The sequence below is a fragment of the Onychostruthus taczanowskii genome, unplaced genomic scaffold (genome assembly GCF_017590055.1).
Source record: "Onychostruthus taczanowskii isolate IOZ18803 unplaced genomic scaffold, ASM1759005v1 scaffold36, whole genome shotgun sequence".
Classification (NCBI taxonomy): domain Eukaryota; kingdom Metazoa; phylum Chordata; class Aves; order Passeriformes; family Passeridae; genus Onychostruthus; species Onychostruthus taczanowskii.
The window spans coordinates 7,677,694-7,703,327 of NW_024501015.1; the positions used below are offsets into that span (position 1 = coordinate 7,677,694).

Sequence of the window (25,634 nt, forward strand, 5' to 3'; positions counted from 1 at the left end):
TTCAGAGGTGTGGTAATGCTTTTTGTCATGTCGATTTCCTCCCTCCCAGAAAGGCACAGCTGCATCTGACAGTGTAAAACTCCCCACCACGGGAGGTACTGGGCGTTCACATGGAAGCCAGAAGGTTTTCTCCCTTCCAGTAAGGCACAAATGGCACAAGGAAAAGCATGGCCAAGCAGCAGCTGTTTCATTAGAAGGGGCCACAAAACATTGAAGTCCCCCAAAGTGCCTCCCAACTAATTTCCACAATGTTGCTTCAGACAGTGTAAAATCCCACTGCAGGGGAGGTGTCAGGTTCCTGCTGCAACCTAATTATTTTAAAATAAACCTGGCTCATATGTACACAGGTAATTCACTGTTTTTTCACTCTAATCCACCACAAGGGATCTATTAACCAGAACCTCAGTTACCCTTCCTCCGAAGCAGGTTGTAAAAACTAATAAATAAAAATCTATAGAACTGGCAGGAGAGGCCAGAAGTACCAAAAGTGGCCATATTACCATTTAAAATCCTTAGCTGAAAAATTAAGAAATAGCCATGTTCTGTTCAAAGCATATGAGCAGCATATAAATGAGAAAGATATTTGTTTACACAATCCAGTCTGCTTTGATTCAAGAATCAGTCAAGCAGCTGCCCAACTTGAAAGATGGATTACAAATTCACATAGCACAATCAAGGTCAAGACAGCTCTCCACCATTTCCTGGTACATAATATTTCAGACCTGAGTTTTTAATCATTGGCCTTTTAGACACAGTTACTTTAACCCATTTAGCATCAGCTTGGATACGCTGCCTGAATACTTCCACTTACTTGTTCTGAAGGGCTGTGGCAGAGACAGGAACTTAATCCACCCCTCCTCATTGCTAAAGAAAACCCAGGTCTGTGCAAAACATTTACACTCTCAGCCTCAAGATCCATCCTCATCTGCTGAGGTATTGTCTTTGTCCTGGCCCCCTGGGCCAGGTATTGCTTCTTGCAGCTTGTGATGGAAAACTGGTAAGCCATAACAAAAGCTAAAAGGCCACTCTTCAGAGTTCTCTGGGGAAAAAAAAAAAAAAAAAAAAAAAAAAAGTAAAAGCTTGAGGAAGAGACCTAGCAAATACTATACAAATTAAAGATTAAAAGAAAGGGCTGTTCTGGTGACATATCTGTTGGGATCTGGCTCCGTGCTTTTACTTCTGAAAGATAAGCCCAGGACCTCCCTTCATGAGTCAGCAGTAACATAAAAGTAATTGAACATCCTTCCAGGAGAGGTCTGTCATGTTCCTGTATTTCACTGCTTCAATAACCTGATGTTATTAAAATCTCTCACAATCTTCTTGCTATTAGGCAGTGCCTTATTTGATCAAATGATTATGAAAGATGGAGGGGGCTGTTAGCTTATAGAGTTTCCTTCTGATACAGAATTACATGGTAGGCTGATTCAACCTGAGTGTGAAAGCAAAAATAAGAATTTCTTTGCCTCCTTGCTCATTTTTCTATTTTGATTTCCTTATATTTTTTATCCAAGAATGTCAGAGACTAGTAATATCCCATGACTCCATTTCACACTTACTTAGCAATGGTATTTATGACTTACCTCTGGTAGCAATCTCCTTATGTGAAGGTATGCAATATATCTTGGGATCAGGCAAAACCTCCTTTTCCTCTTTTTAAATGATATACTTGCACTCTTTTATCTAATTGTATTACCAGTTTTTCTACTGCTTTTCTGTAGCTTTTTCTTCCTAAACTTCTATAGGAGACAAATATCAAGATGAATGTCTGCTTTTACAATGTATTCCTTGGAGGAGGAGAGCACAGGAATTTGCTTTGACGTGCTCATGCTTTTAATTGTCTGGAGTATTCTCAAGACATATCATTGTATTATCTTTCCTAATTTCCTTTTAATTCTCTACACAAGTCTCTAAAGAGCTGGTGTTGAGTCTCTCCCTGATATCCCTGGATGCAAGGATGTTGAATGCCTATTCCCTAGCAGAAACAAAATCGTGCCCAGGCTCAGCCCCAGAATGCAGCATTTTTAGACCAATACATGGATACATTTGAATGCTAGGAATCTCATGTCTGTTTATAGTTGTGGTTGTAATGTTTCCCCCAGCTGATAACATGGGAATGGTCTGGGCACTACAAGAAGAAAAAAAAGCCCACCATTCTGTTAGAATCTAGTTTTACATCACACCAGACATTTCCATTACCTTCTCTGCTATGCCATAAACATAGGACTATGTGTGTCTTCCTGTTCTCCACAAAATCCTGTGAGAACCCAGAGAATGTCTCAAACAAATTCTGATAACAACCAGAATCAAGCAATCAATTTAGAAACTCATTTGCCAGAAAGTTTTCCACCGATATTAAAAAAAAAAAACAAAAAACTGTTGCCATAAATCCTTTGCTGGCAGATGCTACTGCTGTGATGATATCCATCAACCATATCAGTTCCATCCATTCCTTGCTGGATTTGGTACTCAGCAGCCCCTCCATCACAACCAAAAATAATCTTTCTTCTGAATGGCCTTGCCAGAGCTTGGACACACTAGCTGGATCCTGATCCTGATGCTGGGTCTGGGAAGTCCTGGTGTTTGTTCAGTTCTTTATGCTTTATTTCACACCTTTGGAGGGGAGTATTCATTTTACCTAAAGCAACTGTGGCTGCCTGAAAATTAGGTTTAAACTAAACTAATTCACTATATTGATTCTGTGGGCCATGGAGAGAAATAGGAATCTGCTAAACACTGATGCTCCTCACCCATGTCAGGATGGAAGGACTGCTTTCCTCACAGGCTTCAGTAGAACAGAGAAGTGTCATCAAATGATTGGGCAAAAATCTTGAAATACTGATGCAGGCTGTTATAGGCAATATTGCACCACTATATTTATGGATTTTCAGCTTTCTAAGCAAACAAACAAGAATTAGAAATACCATATGTGCAACAGCGATGTCCCATGTATTACAGTATAGTGACATTTGTATCATTATGGGACATTGTGACTGAATGCAGCAGGTAATGTACTGAAAGCTGATATATATGGCTGAGGTACCACAAATATAGGTCCATGTCAACCTGCATGGCACGGTCATAGCAGATTTTGAGAATGTTATGATCTAGCTGACTATATATTGGCAATCCTCCTAGCTTTTGTAGTGTGTTTCCTTCCCCTTTCCCAAAAACAGCTGCTTAAACTGTGACTAGAAAACTGTCACAGGCCCCCTGTTCCAGGGAATAAACTGAAATCAGGAGACTAGGAACTACATTTTCCTGTTCTTTATATTTTCCCACTAATTCATCCTTTTTCCAGTTCTCTTCTTCTGCACTGCTTCTCTGAGTCCTTATGTCCCTCCCTTTCCCCTTATTCCCTTTAGATTATCTGTCTGTTTAAAATTCTAACAACACAGTAACCATTTCCCATGCTTTTAATGACAGCTCATAATTGCTGACAAGAAAGAGAAGTAAACCATGAGAAAATGTGTATGCACTAAATTGTCATAATGTCATAGACACTCCTGAGATCAGTAATGATGAGGTTGGGCTTTAGTTAAGACAGCTACACAGCAAATATATACCAGTAAGAAATGTCAGAATATAAAAATTGAAAGTTGGGATAAACAGGGTTTGTTTTTTCTGGAGCAATGTCTACAGCTCCTGCCTCCCTTGCAACCTTCTAGGAGTGTTCACTTTTGACAGAAACATTGTGAAATCAGCACTGTAACCCAGCTCATTGCTGGGTTTATGGGTGGAATTGCAGTCCGTTTCTGCTATAAAGCGTGGCTTTAAGAAGGCCAGCTTTGGTAAGGACTTGGCAGTCAGTTTATTAAGACAATACCTTTCTGTATCTACTGCTTTTAGACTAAAGAAGGTAAAAGCTGAAGCAGTGATGTTGAGAAGAATTCACCTCTTTACATTTTTATGGGAAAAAAATTTCATTGCACTAATACTAGATTTAAATTTAAGCCATGACAATCAAACCCAAAAAAAGTCCCAGTGTGCAATGCTCAATATCCAGTACTTACCCCAAATCATCTGCTGTTGAAAACCTGATCATGCCTCCTGAGGTTTCCATAGGTGGTTCCAGTAATAGGGGTTGTATGGGCCAGCTGCTTTTTAAGTCAAGCTCCCCTAATTAGGAGACCTGCCCATGCTCCCCAGGGAATTGCCTCATCAGGACATCCCTGTATATTTCTGCAGTGTGTATTTCTGAGGTGTATTTCTGCAGACCCCTCAGACTTTTTTGCTTTCAAGGTTATCTAGAAATTGTGCTTCTCAGACTCACAAAGTGATTCCCACAGCAACACAGATATTAGCTGGAATGTGTTAACTTTGATTAGGATAAACTGGGGATGGGGGAAGGGGGTGGGCAAGGGGAAATGACAAGGAACTGATAATCTTCTTGTGATCTAGTCTACAAATGTCAAAGAGGGTGAGATTTTGGGTGGGTTTGTGGTAGAGATTTTTGGTTTTGTTCATTTCTGAGGATGGATGAGCATTCTAAGGGAGAGAGGTGAATAGCTCAGGTGTGTTTTGGAGTTTAGAGGAGAAAAGGAGGTGCTGGAGCTCAAATCCAATATACATTTTACACTGCAGAGGAACTATCATGCAAGACTATTTCAGTAATCTGGGTGTGTGCAGGAGGGATCCGAGATTTCTACAGTCCCTTTTAAAATAGCTTGCACATAGCAGTGAAGCTTGGCAAATGACCTCCTTTCACATGATTAGCCAGTCTTGGCTGACTAGCTTTTATAGTCAGCCTGTAATGTAAAACATATAAAATACCAATCTTAAGCACAGCTTACATTTTCCTTCTTTCTCACCTGATTCTGATCTCAGCAAATCAAGTTAGTAGCTGATTAGTCTCAGGCTTTACTTGTGGAACACAAAACAGTTGTTCACATGCAGTATTTCCCTCATTAAATTCTTGGTTGAAGTAGGAAAAAGTAATTTTCTTTCTGGAATCTGAACAAGATGGCCACAGCCATAAGGTTCTGTTACACATGGGTTGATGGGACAGCTGAGACAAGAATCTCTTTGCTGAACGAGCTAAGGAATAAATGCTCCTTGTGCTGAGAATGGAAGCTAATGCAAAGTGTTCAGGATGAGGAAATGACTTCTCTCACAACTCCCTCTGTACAGCTGAGCAGCTCACCAGCTTCCCATCACAGAATGCTCTGGCTGGTGCCTAAGGTACTCAGATGAGTTTCATTTCTTTGCTCCAGTGTTTTCCATACTTAATGCCTATTCTCAGAAATATCCCATTAACATCTGCTTTCCTGTAAATGTCCCTAGTGACTTGACATTTGGGCATAAGCAGCTTACGTGGCCTGAGATGGCAGTTAATTTTAGCAGTGGCAAGACTTGAGATAGCAGTCCACCCCACACAAAAATATGGGTGGCATGCTCATAAATCCAAATGTTAGTGGTTTGAAAAGGCCAACAACTTCTCCCTGTTTCACAGAAAAGAAAAAGAGGAAATTTCACTATAAAAAAAGAGGAATCTGCACACATTTGCCATGTAAGTCCACTGGCACACACCCTGCCAGTACTGCCAGTTTTATCAGTATCTTGGTGAAATACTCAAATCTGGCATATTTTACTGCTTTATGCTCTTTGTCTTCAAATACTCCTGCTATGTCTGGAGAGAACTGCCAGGGCAAAAATAACTTGCTGCACATTTCAGAGCACTGCCTTCAGCATAGCCTGGATTCTGTCAAGCCAAATTTCACTTGTGGAAGAAATATCACCTGTAGTCCTGAGTTCCTAGGACACCGAGATCAGTCTTGTGAAAAATTAGGTGTGGACATCATCCCCACACAGAGCTGGTGGTCTGGAGGAAGCACCCACAGTGAAGCTCTGCCCTTAGGGAGAGCTGTGCCCACATCCACCTCTCACACCAGAATCAGAGCTGCAGAGGGTGAATCATAAGCAGTTCCCATGATGGTCTTGGGGACCTGTAGCATGCACAGCCTCCCTTTCATGCCCATGACAGGACAGGCACAATACACCCTACTAGAGATTGTTACTGCAAAGGAAGAAAGAGAAGAGGAAATATTTTACCTCTCTTGAGTTACTCTGTGCTTGAATACCTGCAGGAAAGATGTAGGTTATTAAATTCTGCAACAGAAGAAGCCTGGTTTCTGCAGGTTAAAGCCTTGAGGCTCATTGATATTGCTTTATAGTATGGTACAAGTTGTGGGTGAAAGTCTGTCTGGAGCTGGGACAGGTGTAAGGCCGAGAACTCTGCTCCGTGGGGTCCCACTGCACTCACCAGCAGGGTGTTTGCATCAGGGTTCCTGGTCTTCCTCCTTTGTTGTCTTCCAGACCCTTTTATTTCTCAAATTTGGGTGATATCACACAGCTGGTTCAAAAGTTACTGTGGGGAGAGGGAGAGATCAACAATTGAGTATGCCCATAAGCACAAGTTTTATAGGACACCATGTGCATCAGCTGTGTAATTATTCCCATAGAAAATCTTTACACTTTAAATAGAGAACTCTGAAAAAAATAAAAAACCTGGTGCCTGGAAGTGACCTTTCTGTTATTCTGAGTCTCTCTGACAAATGTGGCAGCAGGTCAACCTTGTATCATTGCTCAGTGAAGCCCTGTCCTCCTTGTCCATGCACCAGACAAGTTTTCCCAGAGCTGGCTGAACCAGAGCTGGCTGAGTTCTCCTTAGCAGACCCCAAATTGTGTGCAGCACTCTTTTCCCCTCTTATTAACACAAACCTTGTTTCAGCACTCCAAGTTACACAAATACAAAGAAAAATCATCTAGACCCACATTATTGGTGTTGCTACTTATGATGCTGGGATTTCAAAGACCATTGGAGGGGATGCTGAAGACACTTGAGGGTGTTTTGCTCTATCCCATAACACAGAGAAATGTGTAAATTTAGGCATGTGGGGAGAAGGTAAGCTAAGTGTATTCTTGGAAAATCTGTAAGAGCTAATTTGCTAGCCCAGGACTGCATTTTCAGAGTGGGCTGCTCTCACTGATCATGCTGGGACATGGGCTGAAACACATTAGCTCTCACCAGTGTTTTGGGACTTGGTGGAAAACAGTAACTCTCAGCAAACCTAGATATTTCAGAGCTGGAAAAAGAAAAGTCTGATAACATTCTCTACACTGTTGGAGCGAGACAGAAGGAGTGAGACTCTGGTTTCATGAGCAGTTCAGGCATAATAAGTGGCAATAATACAATATTAATTTTCATGGGTCACCCATTGTTAAGCAAAGCTCTCATTAAACCAAGGCGGGAAAGAGCAAACTCTGAACAGAGTGCTAGCTTTAAAAATAGATTTTTCAGCTTTTGTTACATTTCACTGCACTTTTCAGCCATTTATACCACAGATAACCAGTGTCTGCTTTGCACTGGGGTGGAGGATTATGGCAGCTAAGGTGTATTTTTTTATTTTTTTTTTGTGGACTTCTCTGTCACTCAAACATTGTTAATTAAAAGGAGAAAGGTTTATTTTCCTGAAGAATTAAATTGCCAAAGAAATACAAGAGAATTTAATCTTCCATCCTAATGTTTCTGCTGTCTTTTTTGAGATGCAAGAGGTTATTTCTAGTGACTGTAGGACACTGCCAGTTTTGAGAAAAATCCAGATTTGATGACTTACAGCCATGTCCTCCAAGTTCTGGGAAACAGACTGAAAGGTTCAGTTTTTTGGAGGAAAAATAATCCTATAACCCTAAGTATTGAGCCCTGAAGTTTGGCTCTGATTTATATTTCTGTTGAAAAATTATAAACCCCAAAGTATTCAGGAGATATAAACCCAGATCTCTTAGATCACTAAAGATGCAGTGAAGTACCTTAACATATCATATGACCACCCCCTTATTTGTCATTGTGCATTTCAGGGCTCTGCCAAGCTGAGATAGGGGCCATGCCAAAATATCTGGTGCACAATGAGATGAAGACTAAAAAGATTAGATATGAGCCTCAAATTCCTTTCAGGAGCACTGGACAGAGGAAAATTTGCAGATTCATTTCTTTGGGGTTTGCAGCGTCTTAGGTGGATTTTGCAGTGTGTGCCTTAAATCCTGCTGCTAATTCTGACTCCCATCTCTTCTTGCTAAATTTTGTCTTCTTTACTACAGGTTTATCACCTGTCTCCTGGGTAACAGCTGTCACTACTGAAGACTGGTTTCTTGTGATGGTACCCTCTCCTTTCTTTTCCCTGTAAAATCATAAGAACTCATTGAAAATTACTTTCCCCAGTTACTACTGACTTACTAATCTATCTGGTATGCAATTTGATTCCTAGAAGATTTACTTCTGATCACAGACTATCATCATCATCATTGGAAGCATCTGACCTGAAGAGAAACCACAACTGACCTGCCCCTATTTCACTAGTACAGCCAAACAGAGCTCTTTAATTCTAAAATTCCCAAATATTACAACAGATTTTGAAGATATGAGCAAAAAAAAATATGGAGATCAGCTATCCTTATGGTTTCTGAGTTTAGCTTAACATCCAAGAGATAGAATAGGGCTAAAGGTGACACTAATTCCCTTTATTCCAAGTATGGTCCAGCCTGTAAACACAACTTCTTTGTGTACATCAAATAGAAGGGAAATCATATGATTATTTGATCACAGAGACTTGGTATAAAGCTATCAGAGCAGAACCAGAGCTCAGTGATGGTCATTATGGTATGCTATTGCCAGCTGCAGAAGAATGAAGGGACATAAACAGACTCAAAAGTCTGTCAAGATTTATTGCTGCATTTGATTTTGAAAAATCAAAGAGAGACTTTGAAAAAGAGAGACTTTATAAAGAGAGACTTTGAAAAAGTCTCTCTTTATAAGCAAGAGACATACTGAGTAATTTGAAATAAAATGTTCCTGTCAGAAAGGCATTCCAGTGAAATTTCAAGTACTCTTCTCTCACCTGTTCACCCATTACATCAGCAGTTTCTTCTCATGATACTACAAGTAATTTCATTGACATGGCTGTTTTTCTGGGGCACAGCTCCTACAGTGACATCTGTGACTTTCCAAAACCAAGGAATGGAACAACGAATTAATTTCTTCATGGCTTTACTTCTCCTCATATGCTACATTTTCATATTCTAAATAAATTTTCTCTCAAGTCTACTGCAATGTGAAAATAATATTGAAACAAACCCCTTTATTTCATAAATTATTTCCCTGTTCCATTCCACTGGATTACTTTCATCTTCAACTGTGTACTTGAAAATTCATCAAAATGCTGCTTTATACGTTTTTCTAATATAAACTATGGTAAGGAAAGGAGAAGAAAGAGAATAAATACCAAGGATCACTTTTTCCAATGGAACTCCAAAAAGTCACAAATAGAATGTGCTGTTGTACAGCTTTACATGAAGGTAGATATATATTTACATACACAAAACACATTGTTAGCCACACAGTGTTTTATGAATGTGGAGTGTCCCAGTGCCTGCACAAACACTCACAGATACCCTGAACATATTTCTGCAGAATGATTCACAGTTTGCCTTGAAAAGGCAAGTGGAACTGGCAAGACTGAGCAGATATTTCTACTTAATGAAACTTTCCCAAGTACAGAACAATCACCTGTGTTCCTTGGGGATGAAACCCAGCAAGTTTGAAGTTGTGATTATAAGTAATTTCTTAATGATCAGAGAATCACATTCTGCAATAAAGTAATCTCTTGTTTTCTTTTTCTTTTTTTTTTTTTTTTTGGGGGGGGGGTTTTGTGTGTTTGTTCGTTTGTTTGTTTGTTCGTTTGTTTGTTTTTAAACGTATTTCTCTCACCACCACCAAACAGCATTGTAATACTTTTTAAAAACAAATTACTTCTGTGAGGAGGACAGAGCATAAGGAGAACAAAACATACGTAATTTCAGCCCAAAGGAAAAGCATTATGCAGCTGAATAGAGCTGAATTGGCGTGAGAGAGTTTTTTCACTCTGTAACTATAATGCCTTATTATAATGAATGTTAGAAGTCAATCCTTCATTACCCAGCAAACAGAAATTGAATAGAAACCCAGTAGGTGACTTGGATTTAAGACTCAGTGACAATATATTTCCATCAGTCCAATTTAGTTTTCTTTTACTGTAAGGTCATTACCTTCTGAATGCAAATCTGGAGAGTGTCTTCACAGCCATCTTTGGGAATATTTGGAAGTCCATTAGTAGGCATCTAGCCATTCCAGTTACAGTAAGGAGCATTAATCACTAATCCATATGAAGTATTTATCTGATGACAGTATATTTAGTATCTTCTTCCTAATGGACAAAAGGAATATGTTCTTAGAAATATGCAGAGGGACCACAAAGTTCTCTTTATAATTCATAACTACATAATGAGAGGCAGAAAGCAAAGAAAAACAAACTATATTATTTATTACATAGAAAGAGCATTACTTTTCAGAAAAACATTTTAATTTTCTTCATTACCACAGAGCTTATGTTCTTCTGCTTTTTATTTCCGATGGGCTTGTCTGTGCTGTGCGTTGCATCTTCATGGTCCTCTTTAAATACCAAACTGACACAACCAAAACCTGTTTTTTAGACTCGATCTCATTAAAATAAACACTTTCCAATGGATATGGAAAGGGGAATAAGGTAACAATATTAGTATTATTCTAAATTTCACACACTCGCCAAGGCAATTAGAAGATTCCCATTGTCATCACAGTTATACTGAGCCCTGTGCCAATGGTCTCCTGGGAAAGGGAAGCATCCAGAAACTGCAGGAGAATTGTCCTGGCAGGTCCCACATTAAGGAAGGTAAAGACCTTCCTTAAAAAATACTCTATGTACTTCCTAACTGCTGCTCCCTTACATGCCCCAGGCTCTAAGCCTGGAAGAAAACACCAAATTTTAACACCATTGAGGAAGACCTGTGTTGAGATACAGAGACTGAAAGTAAAGATAAAACCTTTTAAAAAATACATTTTTTCCAGACTTCCTAACTAATTTAGCAATTTAGCCACAATTCAACCACAGCACACTTATGGGAAATCAGTACATATACTCTTCAACTCCGCTCTTCATGACAGAAATTATAAGGGCAAATATCAGGGAATCTAATAGCCTGTAAAACTGAAAACTCCAAGTCACTTCTCTGTTTTTCAAGAAGTGAAGGCTTCTTTTGCTAAAGTATACAAGCATGTCTTTATGGACTGATTTATCAAAAGAGATGAGGAAATCTGGAAGACAAACAGGAATTTTTGCACAACAGTTTATGTGATATTAGGTAAGCAATCATATGTGGCATATATCTCTCTAACCTAAGTGGCTGAAGCTGATCTCTGAGCTGCTGAGTGAGCCTTTTCAGTTACTAAATAAACCTTTTTTTCCAAACCGTTTTCCATCTAAGTCACTTTGGAAATTCAGGTCAATGTTCTGTTGTAAAGAGTTGGCTCCCATCTGAAATAAAGCAATTCTAAAGAGTTAGAAATGCACTTGATAGCAATTCAAACCATGAATCTATACTAAAACTGCATCTAGTGATCAGTTTTGAAATATGACAAAGAGCCTTAAAGTAAAACCAGATTTTGACTAAATATTTACAGATCATCTGTGGAACTGACCTTTAACTAAACTGTAGCTTAGAACACAGACTTCAGCAAGTTTTAAGCAAAAATTTAAAGCACAAAGAAGTTAGCTCCCTCTTAACAGAGACTGCCCAACATATAGTTTAGAGCAAAACCTATTATTTATTCTGTGGCCTCAGATGCTTTTCATGGGTTTACAATGCAACATTTGGGATCCTCAACACAGCATTCAGAGCAAGCTGTGTATTAGAAAGACAAGTGATGCCAGTCTATGGTGGGACCTAAGCACTCTGAATCTGACCTGAGTATTGATCAAATCATCTCAAAATCAGCTGTTAGGAAAGGTATGATGGGGACAAAGGAAGTCTGAAAAGCAATGATTTCTGAGCCAGAACAGTATGTGTGTGTGAATCCAACCACAAAATTTTGTATACCTGCAGATTGCAGTCTCAGTTTTCCATACTGAAATAACTGTCAGGTGACCACTTTAATGAATTATTGTCCAAAAAATGTTGTGAAGAATAATAGAAAATATGAATAAAGGGAGCAAAAATGTGGCTGTGAGGAAAAAAAATCTCCCTCACCCTTTCCACTGCATCTACAGGGTTTTGTTTTTTGTTTTTTTTTCAGTTTCCCTGCACCATTTTCTTCACTCTTGTGGTGCCATTCAGCCTTTTCCTTCTATAGAAGCTTAAGAGAAAGGCAATGGGAAGAGACTACCATACTTTTTTGTGCATGATATGGGGAAAGGGTAAGAAAAAGAGAGGTGAGATACTTGAAATTTGATCTCTTTTAACTACAGGTTTACTACTTGCAGGCTACCTACCTGTTCCTTGGGCATCAGGGGCATTTTGATTTTTAAAAAAAGAGGGCTGAACTTGGAGCATGCTGAGTACCAGTTTCAGTCTAGCAAGGGAGCAAGGAAGGATTTAACTGTTGGTCCATCTGCGAGCAGCATCTGGGAATAAGAGCTTGGAAATACTTATTATTTATCAGTATTGTGAGTCCACTCCCAGCCAGTCTCCCAAGAAAAGCTTGGGAGTGTTAAACATGTGCTGTGCTGTGAGCTCATCAAGAGAGCAGGACAAAGAAAAAATGAAATATGAGCTCATCAAAAAAGCAAGATAAAGAAAAGAGCAAAACAAATAAATCTTTGAGATCCAACTCAAAAGAGATTTATTAGGGGATTACAAATTACAATAGAGGATTGTTTCAATTAGTTGGTTCAATTAATTTGGCAATCTGATCTTTAAAAATTTTTTAAAAATAGAAAACAACTGAACACTTTCCTAAGACATGCCTACATTTTCTATAACATTTTGAAGCATTAATCCATTAATCTTTGCAACACACCTGCAACTCAGGTATCATTATTTGTATATAATGGGAAAACTTAGAAAAACTAACAGAGATAGTTTTAGAGTCATGAAAGCATCCAGCATTCCAAGTGGAATTCAGAATGTCTGTGAGCACAACTACTAACATTTCAGCAAGGATCCTTCCAGCTACCCCAAGACATGAAAGCTGGAATCAGGGGAAGACCAAAGCCAACAATAAAGCTTTGCAGCATCTTCACAGAGGAAAACTTAAGGACTTGCATTCATTGCAAGGTGAAAAAAGTACCTTCAATTCAGTGGCATGTCACACACATACTGCCACATACTGACCTGCATGGCTGCTTTTACAAAAGCCAGACCCTAAAAGCCTCACTCAAGACTAGACTGGGTCTGGAGTTCAAGTCTGCTAAATTTAGCCATTCACTTGCCTAGCTTCCACAATCCACACAGAATATAAACACCTCTAACAGGACAGTTCATTCTCTCTTGAGGTGGGAGTTGGAAATACTTTTTTCCCATGGACAAGAGTGATACAGCATAGAAGACTGCACATCTACCTCTCAGGTGGCTGAAGGCAGGGAAATGGGTCGGACCCTTAAACAAACTTACTGTCATTTCTCATAATGATTTTTCCACTTCTCTGAAATCTCATCCTCTCTTTCTCTTTCTACCTTTAAGTCTGTAACCTTAAGATAAATCTTCCTGAAATTTCATACTATTTTTCACCAGTCCTTCCACTGTTAACTATGTACATATGAGAGGGTTATATGAGAGGGTTAGGGTATTAAGATAATAATACATCCAAACCAGATTTTTATTTTAAATTATATGGGGTTGCCACAGTGCAAACACACTTCGGCACCATTCAGAGCACAGCCCACTTGTTAAGCAATTCTCATTAAAACATGAATTCATGGGAATTCATGATGGGACTAATGGACCATCAAGAGATCAGTTCAGTGTAATGTGTTATTAATGAAAAAAACCACCTCTTATTAAGCCTTGTCTTAACTGTTATGTTTTGTCTTGATGATGAAAACTCACTTAAGCAAGTCATCTACCAGTAGCCACTATTATTTCTTGACGAAAAAGTCTTTGTTCACACTACTCTGCTCTTGTTTGGAGTGAGAAGATGCTCTCTCAGAGCTCAGCTTGATAAATTATACAGTTGTGTATTCAGGGATTTGGTTTTGATGCTTTTAGTGCCTTCTGCCTTTGCAACTTGGAGAGCCAGAAGCAACACAGAGCTGAAAGCTGACAGGAAAAGGTTTATAATCTTCTCATTGTAGAGATAGTGGGAAAAGGGAACTTGAAGGAACAGTATGAACTGACTCAAAGGTTCTGCTTTGTTAGAAAGCAAAGGGGGAAAAAAAGAGACCTGAAAGTCACAAAGGTTGGCTCTGCTGACCCAGGAAGAAATCAGCTAGCAAGCAGAGATGCTTTGCAGACATTCTCTCCAGTCAGTCTGACCTCCAGGGAAGGACAGGCAGCCCTCACTGCTCTACAGCACCCTTTCTCTTCAGCCTTTTCTTTTTCCCCTGGGTTGGAGGCAGACAGAGCTGTGGAAGCTCCTGGTGCAGATTCAATCCCTGGGACTGACCAAATGCAATGCCTGCTGCTGCAACACAAGGACTCCGCCTAAACTGAGACCAGCATAACACAAAGAAAATGTTATCCCTACCTTAAATTCTTGTTTTCCAAGTACTTCTAAGCATAAAGAAAGCCATCTGTGACTGCTCCCATGAAGAGCTGCATATGATGCCCTGCTCCTGTGCATTCTGTTTTAAGCTGCAAGCTCTCTGGAAGCTGCAGTTAGGCCATAAGAAGGAAAGGTTTTGTCTGAGCTCACTCCTCGGGCCCCACCACCACACAGCATGTAGCTCCTGCTTCTCAACCTACACCTGCAATGCTCACTAGTGTCTCTACTTCCAGGGAATAACTGTGGGTTTGTAGCAAGGCACCAGATGCTAGTGGGTGTAACTGGGTGTAACCTCAGTGCTGGCGCTCCTGGCTTCGTGCAGCCAGTGCTCCAAGCACAGCCACCCTGACAATTAATGATGACAAGTGGCCATCTCACTACTACACTATCACATTCCTCTACACAGTTCCTTTACACATGCAATTTTGGGATACCAGGTGCAATGCAACCAAACCATAGCCCAGCCCAAAGCAAACAGCAGCAGCACAATCCCTGCTTTCCAAAATGCATCAGCTGCTCTATGCCTTGGCCTAGCCAGGAGTAAAGAGAGACTCTTGGGTTAGTTTAGGTCATAACTGATACTGAAGTGACTACAGAAGGAGTTGGGGAAAAAATGATATAAAGAACAGTAACACATTGCCAAGACCAGATGGTAATCACTCATGAGTTTTAAAGCAATTCAAGGATGAAATAGCTGAATTGCTGGAGACTTGTGTAACCTTTCATTTTAAACAGTCTGGGTATTTAGAACTGGAGGATAACACATGTGATGTAGAGATCCCAGAGGAGAATTATGGGAATATCAGACTGATGTCCACATTGGACAAACTAAGAGAAACTATGAAGGGTTAGCAGACAACTGCATAAGCATAATACCATAAATAATCCATACTGATAGAGTCAGTGAAGCTTCATATAAAAGGTCATAATCCTGCTTTTACTATCATGGCAACAAGCTTATGTATGGGACAGGGTTATCTGAACAACACAGCCTATTTTTAATTCCAGAAGGCTTTGAGGAAGACCTTCAACAAATGCAGCTCTCAGAGGGAAGGTCTTGCATGGTTATAAGATATGAAAAAGAAAAAAGTAATCAGTTCTTTCAATGGAGAGAAGAATCAAGAGGAATTTTTCAGGCATCTGTGCTGAGACCTCTGCTGTTCAACACATTCATAAGAAAACCTGGAAATAGTTGAATAGTGGAACAAAAAAACCTTGTTGGTGACAGCACCTTTACAAGTCAGACTGCAGGCTGACTGTACAAAGTCTTAGAGCAAGACTGAGAAAGAGGATGTGTAATAAAATTACAGAAAATGATAGAAATGATAGAAGATGGAAAGAATAATCCTTATTTCACACAAAGAATGATGGACTTTAAACTGGTTTTCACCACTCAAAAAGTCCTGGGGCTCTTGCTCCATCAAAACAACACTTCAATATCTAGCTACAGTGAACAGAGGAACTCAGATTTTTGGCATTTTTAGAAAAGTAATGCAGAACACAATGTAACTATTTTGTGACTGTATAAATCTATGGTTTGTTACTTCAGCCTTAGAGAAGGTTGACCGAAAGGCAACAAGGACGGATAATCAAGGGCAGGAAACCATTGTCATGGCTAAGGCTACACTAAGGCTAAACACTGCAGTCTGGAAAAGGGATAACTGGGGTGATGTGGTATACACAAATAATTGTGTCATGGATAGATAGGAATTGATGTTCACTGTCCTTTAGTACAAGAACTGGAGAGCATCAAATAAAGATAACATCAGCCAGGTCCATTGTGTACAAACACAATATTTTGCTTATTCACACAGTAAAGAGCAGACTGCAGAATGTGCTGCTAAATTACTTAAGGATGCTAAAAATTGGCATGGATTCAAAGTGCACAGGTACATAGAAGAGAAATACAATGACAATTACAAATATATTGAAATACCAGAAAGTCTCTGAAGTGGAAAAATTTGGGGCCTGAAAGAGATTCAGGAAGATGTTTCACAAGTGTTTGCCATTTCTTATTCTTCCTGAGAAGCCTGTTCATAAGTACTTTCGGTAGCAGGGTACTTGGGTTGGATGGATAAATGGTCTGACCCAAGACAGCCATCCTACTGATCTTAATATATTCATATCTCCTTCTGACCAAAGGAATAAGAAGATGAATTCTCAGCTTTCAGTGAATTAAGCCCCTTTGAAATGCACTGTCCAAAATGAATAGTCCAGGGAATAAGCCATCCATCACATCACTTACTTTCCTTTAATCCATGTGCAGTTCACAAAGGTTTTAAGCCTCTTTGAACATTGAGCCTTCAATGCTGGAGGATCAGGCTTTCTTGTGGAAATCAACTGTATTTCTTTTAATGTTGTGTCAGGCTATAGGTGCCTCATCTGCTCCTGCCTCAATAAAGTTTATTTCTGGTAGCCACAGTAGAGATCAGGACACCTCAAATTAGAATTATAGCAAATGGCTCAGTTAAAGAGGAACTTTTTGAGATATTTCAGAGTGATTCAGATCTCCCTGAATGTCTTGAAACTAGGCAAACTCTCTTCAGCATCTCATCATTTCCTTGGAAAGGAAAAGGAGTTGGGACAAGGAGTCAAAGACAAAGAACGGTAAACCTGGAGGGTAGGGCAGCTGAGGAATGTGGACAACAAAAGAGAAATGCAGCATGGCAGAAAACAATCAGTGATGACATAGAAAAGAACTGTGAAAGCCTAATCCATTTTCAAGAGGTTTCAGTCAAGATTCTAACCTTGATAGACCCAGATTCCAGTGCTCTTACTCACATTAAATTACATCTGTTCTATCAGATGCCATTTAGAAGACATCTCCCAGATACCACTGAAGCCAACCAGGTGGAGATGCCATCAGCATGGGTAGGAAAGAGGGATCTCACGAAATTAATACAGGTCAGAATCAGTCTCTGTGCTGAAGCAAATATCTTAAGAGATGGAAAACTTCTTATAAGCACTCATTCTTCTGAAGTACAAACTGGGGGTTCAGGTAAACTCCTTGTTTAAATATCACATCTCATTTCTTTAAAGACCTTACATTCTTCCATATTCAGAATAAGGAATATTATTAATTTTTAAGGGTATTTCAAGGTAAGGGCAATGGAGTGGGGTGTATGTGCATCTGTGTGTACTTTAGGTCAGAGAAAATGAAACTGATTAAAAGTGCAGGACTTCCAAGGCTTGAATGAAGTAAAATGTTGCTGAAGGAATCCAGTTCCCATCCTGCAGTCAGCTCTTCCTTGTATATGAGAGTTTCTAGCATACCAGCCCTGGTGTGCTGTGGCTTCTTAGCCCACAGCTCTCACCTACTGAACTTCTGAGCTTTATTCCTATGGACATTTGAATTATGTTTTTTTTTAGGAAAGGGTTTGAATAACTTTATGGCAAATTCAGTGGTGATGGGACCGGGATTCCTGGAAGATGCAATGCATTTTCAAGATCTCTCATAGATGTGCAACAGTATATTAAAATTCAGTATCTAAGAGTGTTCCTATTTTCAGTTTTCAGCACACTTTCTCCTTTAGAAGTTGCCAACTCTGTAGTAGCAGCTTTGTTCATGAACCAGCTCCTGAACTACCTAACATAAAACTGGAGGAATTTTACCTATTATCTCCCTTCCTTTTCAAGTAATTAATGTTTCTTTCAACTATCATCTTCATTTGCACTGAAAGAATTATCTGCTAATCACTTTGGTTAATTTACATCTGTTATTTGCTGCAAGAAATCTGAATTCTAAATACAATACTTTCAATCTGCAAGATTTTACTGTCTGAAGCTTAACAAAGGAATCCTCCCATACCAGGAAGTATTGCGTTATGATTGAGAGTTGACTCCAGTTTTTGAAGGTGAGGTTAGGGGTATGATTGCATAAAATGCCCAAGAAAACAATACTTCTCACTGATCTCTGACTTTATCCTTACCTCACTGTTAGAAGCTTCTCTAATGCTGCTGTTTGCCTTTAACATTTGCTTTCTTAAATCATCAGGTGGTACTAATCCACAAGGAGACCTAAACAGAATGTGAGACAAGCACAGGCTGCTGCCAAAAAAGGTGAGTATGTGACCTGACAATGTCCTGAAGTCAACAGAACTGCATTGATTTTTGTGCCTGAAAGGCCACAGCAAACATACAGGAGGACATACAAGTGCTGGGAGGTACAGCTGTGATTTCATACCGTGGCAATGCCCTGAAGAAACTTGATGGAGACACATGTTCTTGGCTATACTCTGTTAATCTGGAACACTCAAGGAAGGGACGAAAAGAGCTTTGCAGAAAATTCACATTACCTCTGTGAATCCCAGTTGAATCTGATGTGCTTCTTCTTATTAACCTCTGAAATCAGTGGCTAGTATCCTTTAAAAAACAGTTGCTTCAGTATATTAATCACTGGCATTTCTGTTTTATATGAGCAGGTCCAGTGAAAGGGCACAAAAAGTACTCAGCATATCCTGCTTGCAGATTGAAGCTAAGTACCCTCCCTCTTCAGCAGCAAACATAATTGAGGATGTAGTGGACAACTGAGTCATCCAGACTCAGCTTGGGCTGAAGCCATCTGTGCAAGAACCATACTAATTTTTAATGATAAAGGCAACCATGAAAAGAAAAGCCTGCCCATATGCTGTTTAATATGGATGTATCACACATGGCAATCACAGCCCCAGGTGTATCTGAGCTGCTGGAGCAAATAGTTTGTTTCTGATTAACAGCTCATTTTTCTCTCTTAATTACAATCATGTACTTTTGGGGAAAAAAACCCCCACACAACAAAACAAAAAAACCACTTCAAAGACCATTTTAGAAAAGACAGGCAGGACTGAGGAAGTCACCACTGGTCACCCACCCATAAAGGGTTTCTTCTATGTCTCTGCTTTTGGAGATGTGGGTATTTGAGGTGCTGCTTACAAAAAAAAATGCAACAGTGGCACAGCTGGCTTGCTGGATAAAGCTCTAAAGGCACAGATGCTTGTGCTACCTGTGGAAGGCAGCACTTCCAGGAGAGGACATGCTGCACCAGCTTCTGTGAAGGAAGAAAGGCTAACCCTTCTAGATAATCTATTACAATTTTCTTAGCCAAAGTACAGACAAACAAGATAGCCAGCATGGATGGAAGAGCAAACAGAAAACTCAGTCAATTAATCCAGCAGATAATCTTTAAAATATGCCCAGAGATCACTGGCTCCTTCTGTTACAATCCCATCTCTTACCCAGGAGCTTTGTACCCAGGCTGTGCTGGGGTGTCTTACACTCTGAAGAAGGCATGCACAATCCCTCCCTAAGGAGGGGAGGGAGATGCCACTCAGCAAGCAACGTGCAACTACGAATCTTAGCATGAATGTCCTTCCCTAGCTTCAGATAGTGAAGTACTGCAGGAATGGTGGAAGGAGAGGGACATTGTCCGTGAAAAAGAGGTTTGACATTCAAGCAGAATTACTGCTAACACCTGTCGCTTCACAAAGAGCTTGCAGGAAATGTGAGTTTGGAAGGGTTGCAAGGATCTCCTTTAGACGATGACTTAGATGTTTGCCTGTGGTGTGCATTACACTGCCAGTCACTAACACCAATCTCTTTACACCCTCCTACACACAACGCCTGTGCTATCCCTATCACTGCATCATTGCTTGAATAGGCTGTTTCACACAGGTTGTCACGCGTGCAAATGAGGTCACCAAAGGGGAATTATGCTGTCAAACAAAACAAAGTCTATCTCAGGCTGTAAACACATAAGATGTCTTTTTCTTTCAGCTTTTGGGTTGGATAATTTTTTGAATAATAGCAGAGGGAAAGAAGGACAAAGGGAAGAAGAAAAAGATAGCGGGGTAGCTACTGCCTGATGGGTTTAATTGCTGTATTTAAATTTGAAATCTCCCCAAGACAGACTGTGACTGGGGCCTATGCAAGGTTTAAAGATCGAAGTGCATTGTATGTAGACCTAGAGAGGATTTCTTTCACTAGGGCCTGCAAAGGCTGACAGTGCCAGCACTAAGGAGGTCAGCACAGCCCTTTCAGTACAAGGCAGGCAGCACTGCACCCCACTCACATGCCTAGAGCTAAGCCACAAAGACTGGGCTAGGATGAGGAGCTGGGTGGCCAAACCAAGCCAAATGGCAGAATGAGAAGCAGCACAGAGACAAGAGCAGACCAGGAGCTACACACCAGTACCCCAGAGTATCAGCAGGGTATGAGACTCATGGAAGCTGCATGAAATCCTCCCAGGTGACCTCTCTTGCCTGTCTGCGAGGATGTGACAAATAGAAGCAAGAACATGATAGCTTTATAACCCTGAACAGAGACAAAATGAACAGAAGATTACAACCAAGAATAGCCAGTAGGTCACTTATCTTGCACATCACATATTATTGATAGTCTCTGTATTTTTCATGACCTATGTTCAGAACTTGTCCAGTCTTTTTCACATGGTCTTACTGCACATGCAAGTCTGTGTTTCCAAGCTTCTGGGCAGTTGCCTGTGGTGGCGCTCACAAGGGGAATGTTTCAGGGGCAGAAGATCACATTGAAAAAAAAAGGGTTTTCAAAACATTTCTCCCCATGTGCAATCCTTTATGACCTGCATAGATATTCTAACATTCTGTTCAAATATTTCTGTCTCTGACCATCCTCTATTATATCTCCATGTCTTCACTGGAGATCTGTCACCTCTTGTGAGAGCTGTTCCTCACCATTCTTGCCTGCTATCGCCTCTGAGTCTGTCTAGGGGACTGTAGTTTTTTCATAAAGTGATGGGGAAGCATTTCTGGGATAGTGCTTAATCCCTTGGAGCAATCTCCTTCTGTCTGAGCTCTGTGGGTAGCTGGGCAGGGGAGGGGTCAGATCAACTCATCTGCCGGACTCAAAAGAGAAAGTCCCTCTGGGAATCCTCTGCTTTTAACCCCTGTGTCTTCTCAAAGGCGTATCCAGGTCCCCAGTGGCCACAACAGGTGCCAGTTTTCAAATCTGGCCACTGAGTGGTTTGACCTCCCAGAAACTCAGTTCCTGGTCAAACCATGACAGGGTGCTATTGTGTTACCAGGGTTTTTGGTAGAAAGCATAGACAAACCACCCACTTGTTTAGCTAGTGCTGAGAAATTTGTTTTCAGAGATTTCATTTTCCAACACAGGCAAGCATTAGACTGCAAGATCAGGAGTTAGGCCATACATCAGCTTTAATGTATACAGAATAACTGATTTTGTTTATGAGTATTTTGGGTGCTCTTTGATTTCTTTGAAATTGTTTTCACAACCTTCCTTTTTAATAAGTCAGGGGATAAAAACCAATGCAGTGCATAGGAAGAAGACGTGCAATAAAAAGGATACAATATTTTCACCTTTTATCTGAGTCTATCCCTCCTTCCTTGCAAGTGGAAAAACACTGTTTAAAACAGAATGGTGCATGACCAATTTTTTAGTCACTGTGTCTTGTTTTGTGCTTGCAAAAGACCCACCATGCTTTAAAACCCCTTTTCAAGCAACTCCCCTTCCTTTCCTTACAGAAGGGAAATGCTGGCCTGCAGTCAAGGGGAATGCAGGTTCAGACAAGTCTTGGAGTGTAAAATTACATTGGGTTTTGGCTCAAGTTCCATGAGGTTGATCCAACAGAGCTGGAAAAGATCTACATTTTCCCTGGAAGCTTTGGTATCCCCTTACAGAGTTTCTTTAAGCCTGCCCTGACATTTCTCAGAATCAGAAGCATGCATGAGAGTAAAGAAGAAATTCAGAGAACTCTTGCCTCAGACCAGCCCAAGGCTGTCTATTCTCTAGGTTTGTGATCACTCTAAGATCAAAAAACAGAAGAAAATTGACTTACAAAGTCATACAGATGGGAAAATCCTTCAAAATATTCAATTAATTCATGCTTCCCTGGCTCTGATCTCTCCAGAACTGAAGAACTGACTTTAGCTCTGTTGTCCTGAGATGAAGCCCTTGGCAATCAAAGATTTCCGTCAATTTCTTCAGATTTAAAAAACTCCTTTCCCACATTCCTGCAATCCTTTGTCTTAATGACACCAGGGTGACAAGAAAAACATTTGTTTAAGACCCAAAGGCCCCAGAGATCTTAAAGATTATAGAGGTTTTGAATGCATTATCTGGCAAACAGAATTAAAGGTAGGAGGCACAGTGTGCCACAGCTTACCGTGGTCCCAGGACCATGAAGAGGTGTGTAGAAGCATTTTGGTGCCCGAGAAATTTTGTGAATTCCATTGCAGTTTCTCTCCAGCGATGCAGGTTCAAGGCTGTGTATTCCAGAACTCCCAGCCATGTCACTGCTGCTTTGAGTGTCCTCCTTACCTGTTAGCAGCAGCATCCTTCAGCAATCTCTGGGCCTACATGCAAATCACATGCAAATCACAGACTTCACTGTAAGGAATTGCAGGCGTGGTTAAGAAAAAATCCCAAAACATTTTGTTCACAAAGAATGAGAAGGTAACCCAGGAAAATGATATTTCAAACAGCTGACTCAACTTTAGCTATTGCAACAATGCAAACAAAGCATCATTCTGTCTTTTCTTGTGAATTCTAAGTCACCAAAGGAACATAAATATTTACAGTGGAAACAAATGTGAACCACAGTAACTGATCCTAGACTTCCATAGGTGGAAATAACCAGACACCTGGACAGGTCTGACTTCAACAGAAGCCAATGCTTAGGTGCAAATTGGATCAACAATTTCTAACACATCTCTCTGTTTAATTTCACAGATCTGTACTGTGCTTGGCTGCTTGATTTTTTGGCATTTCTTTTCTCTCTAGGATTTTCAGAGGCTTCAGATTTCTACTTTCTGCATACCACTTCTTTCTTTCCAAAGAATTCCAGCTCTTTTTTCATGTTCCATTTTAAATCAAGTCCCACCTACAGCACATTTTGATATTTCTGAGCTGTCACTTCTACCTATGATTCATTTTTGCGTGTTTTGTCATTCCTAATTTTGCAGTTTCTTGAAGTGGCTGAAGAAGATGGCAGGTGATAGAAAGATCTACAGGAGAGAAGGAAGAAAACATCTTGTATTTCTTAGTGAGCTAAATTGCAGGCTATGACATTTTCAACAGTCCATATGGAGGTGATCAAACTGCCTCCAAAGGACAGCAAATGCTTCTCCACAGAGCCTGTAATATGCATATATAAGACATTTCAATCACTTCCATTGCCTGGCATTTCTCCTTAAGTTCTCTTTCCTACATTCCCATGACTTGGGGATTTTTCAGTCCTTCCAGGCAGAGCAGGAGCTGGGCTGATGGAGGTAGCATATTCCCCACTGGCAGAAATGGGCAGATACAGGGGAATGTTGGAGAATATTTTTTATTGCTGTTGTAAAGCTGAAAAGAAAGATCAATTAGTAGAATCAAACTACCCGTAAACTTATGGATTATTGTCTCCTCAGGTAGATCATTTGAACAAGTAATTACAAAAAAAAAAAAATTCTGAGTTGAAATCATGTAAGAAAAACTCCACTCTCCAAGGTACAGAGAATTGAACATGATAACATGGTACTGAAATCATCTGGAAATCTTGAAATAACTCTATCTTACTGAGACAACTCTGAAGAGAGGTATATGTTTGTATATATTTGGGTCCATTTCCCTTCTTTCTTTTTTTTAGACTAATGGGTCTCTATCAATGTCTCATCTGTCTGCACTGCCATACTGAATTGTAAACTATTTCCCATCTTTCATCTGCAGATTGAGAGAGCACTGCAAAGATCCAATCAAGCCAGATATTAGTTCAAATATCTCTCAACTCAATAGCTAGTCCCACAGTAATCTCATTTTGCTTTTTAGATGCAAGCTTTAATGATGGCTGCTTCAATTTCACATTGCTTTCTTCACTGTCAATTACTGGATACCTCTTCTTTCTGACATAACTTGGAACTGTTTCAATATGAAGTGTAGGCAGGGGTGTCATTAGCAGTTTGACATACACACACATGCTACTTCTACTGCATCCTGGTCTCTACTGTTCCAGCATAATTAATTAAATCTGGCATGTCTCTGCACTAAGGAATATACAGGGGCTGCTAGCATCTGGAGTGCACTAGTCAACAGCAGCTTCTTTTCAGGACTATTCCCATCAAAGTTAATGGGAGAAACTTCTTGTCAGTCTGCTCACATCCTTCCTCCTTAACAGGAGGCCTTAGGAGCAGAAGCAGCCAGGAGACAGGAACCCAGGGAACACTACTGCACACACATCTGCATGTAGGTCCCCACTTAGCCCACACCTCTGGAGAAGCAGCCTTTCCTCCTGTGCTATGTGGGGCAGTTCCATCTGTCCAAACAAAATCCATAAGAGATCCAGGATTAGAAAAGGCAGTGGAATATCAAAACTGTGCTGATCCTATGCTACAGAAACCTGCTCAGTGATGGGGTTCATTAGCCCAGCTGCTGCACTGCACTGACATGGCTGTATTATAAATTTTCCAACAGCTGACCTGGATTTTCTGCAGGCTTCTACTGGAAAGCAGCTCTTCACAGACAGAACAACTCCTTGCAGAGCAGGTGATGGTAGCAATTGGTAATGCTGCCAAGCTATTAATGAGTTAGAAAACAGGCTCCCAGCCATGATCAAAGTGTCATTCATTCAGACAAGGCTGCTGCTCAGAGCTGGAATGAATTGAGCAGAAATAAATAAATGTCTCTCACAATCATGAAATATTTGAAAAAGGAGACTTTAAAAGCAATCTAAGTGCTGTTTTTGAGATGAGTTACTCAACCTAGGACCTCTTACAAAACTGAAGCAAGTGAACCATTTTTTCTGCATGTCAGTATATTGTATTAGAGCAAACTTTCATTTCCCAAGTATTACATGAAAGAATTCCAAATTCGTTTAGGTAAAGGTCTACCTCCTACAATGACAAACAGTTGTCAAACACGCTTGGTTCCCAAGGACTGAGACAGATTGAGGTGAATAAAAAAAACCCCTAAGACTATTGTGCAAGAGAAGAAATTTAGAAAAAGCTCAGACTATTTCTAGAGGAGTAACACAGTGGTCAAAGAACCACAGCTTCCTCTATAGATATAAGGATCATGACACTTTCCAGAAGTTGAGTCAAAGGCTGTTTCTATGAAAAAGCTGAATTCACACAGCATCCAA

At 40.2% G+C, this 25,634-nt stretch overlaps 1 protein-coding gene across 1 annotated transcript in view; it reads right to left on the reverse strand.

The window, feature by feature from the left end:
- NEK10 (NIMA related kinase 10) overlaps nt 1-25,634 on the reverse strand; it is a 159,552-nt gene that overhangs the window by 13,256 nt on the left and 120,662 nt on the right. Inside the window, 1 exon segment of the mRNA XM_041411449.1 lies at nt 899-1,039. Within this exon segment, the coding sequence (XP_041267383.1) occupies nt 899-1,039 (141 nt within the window).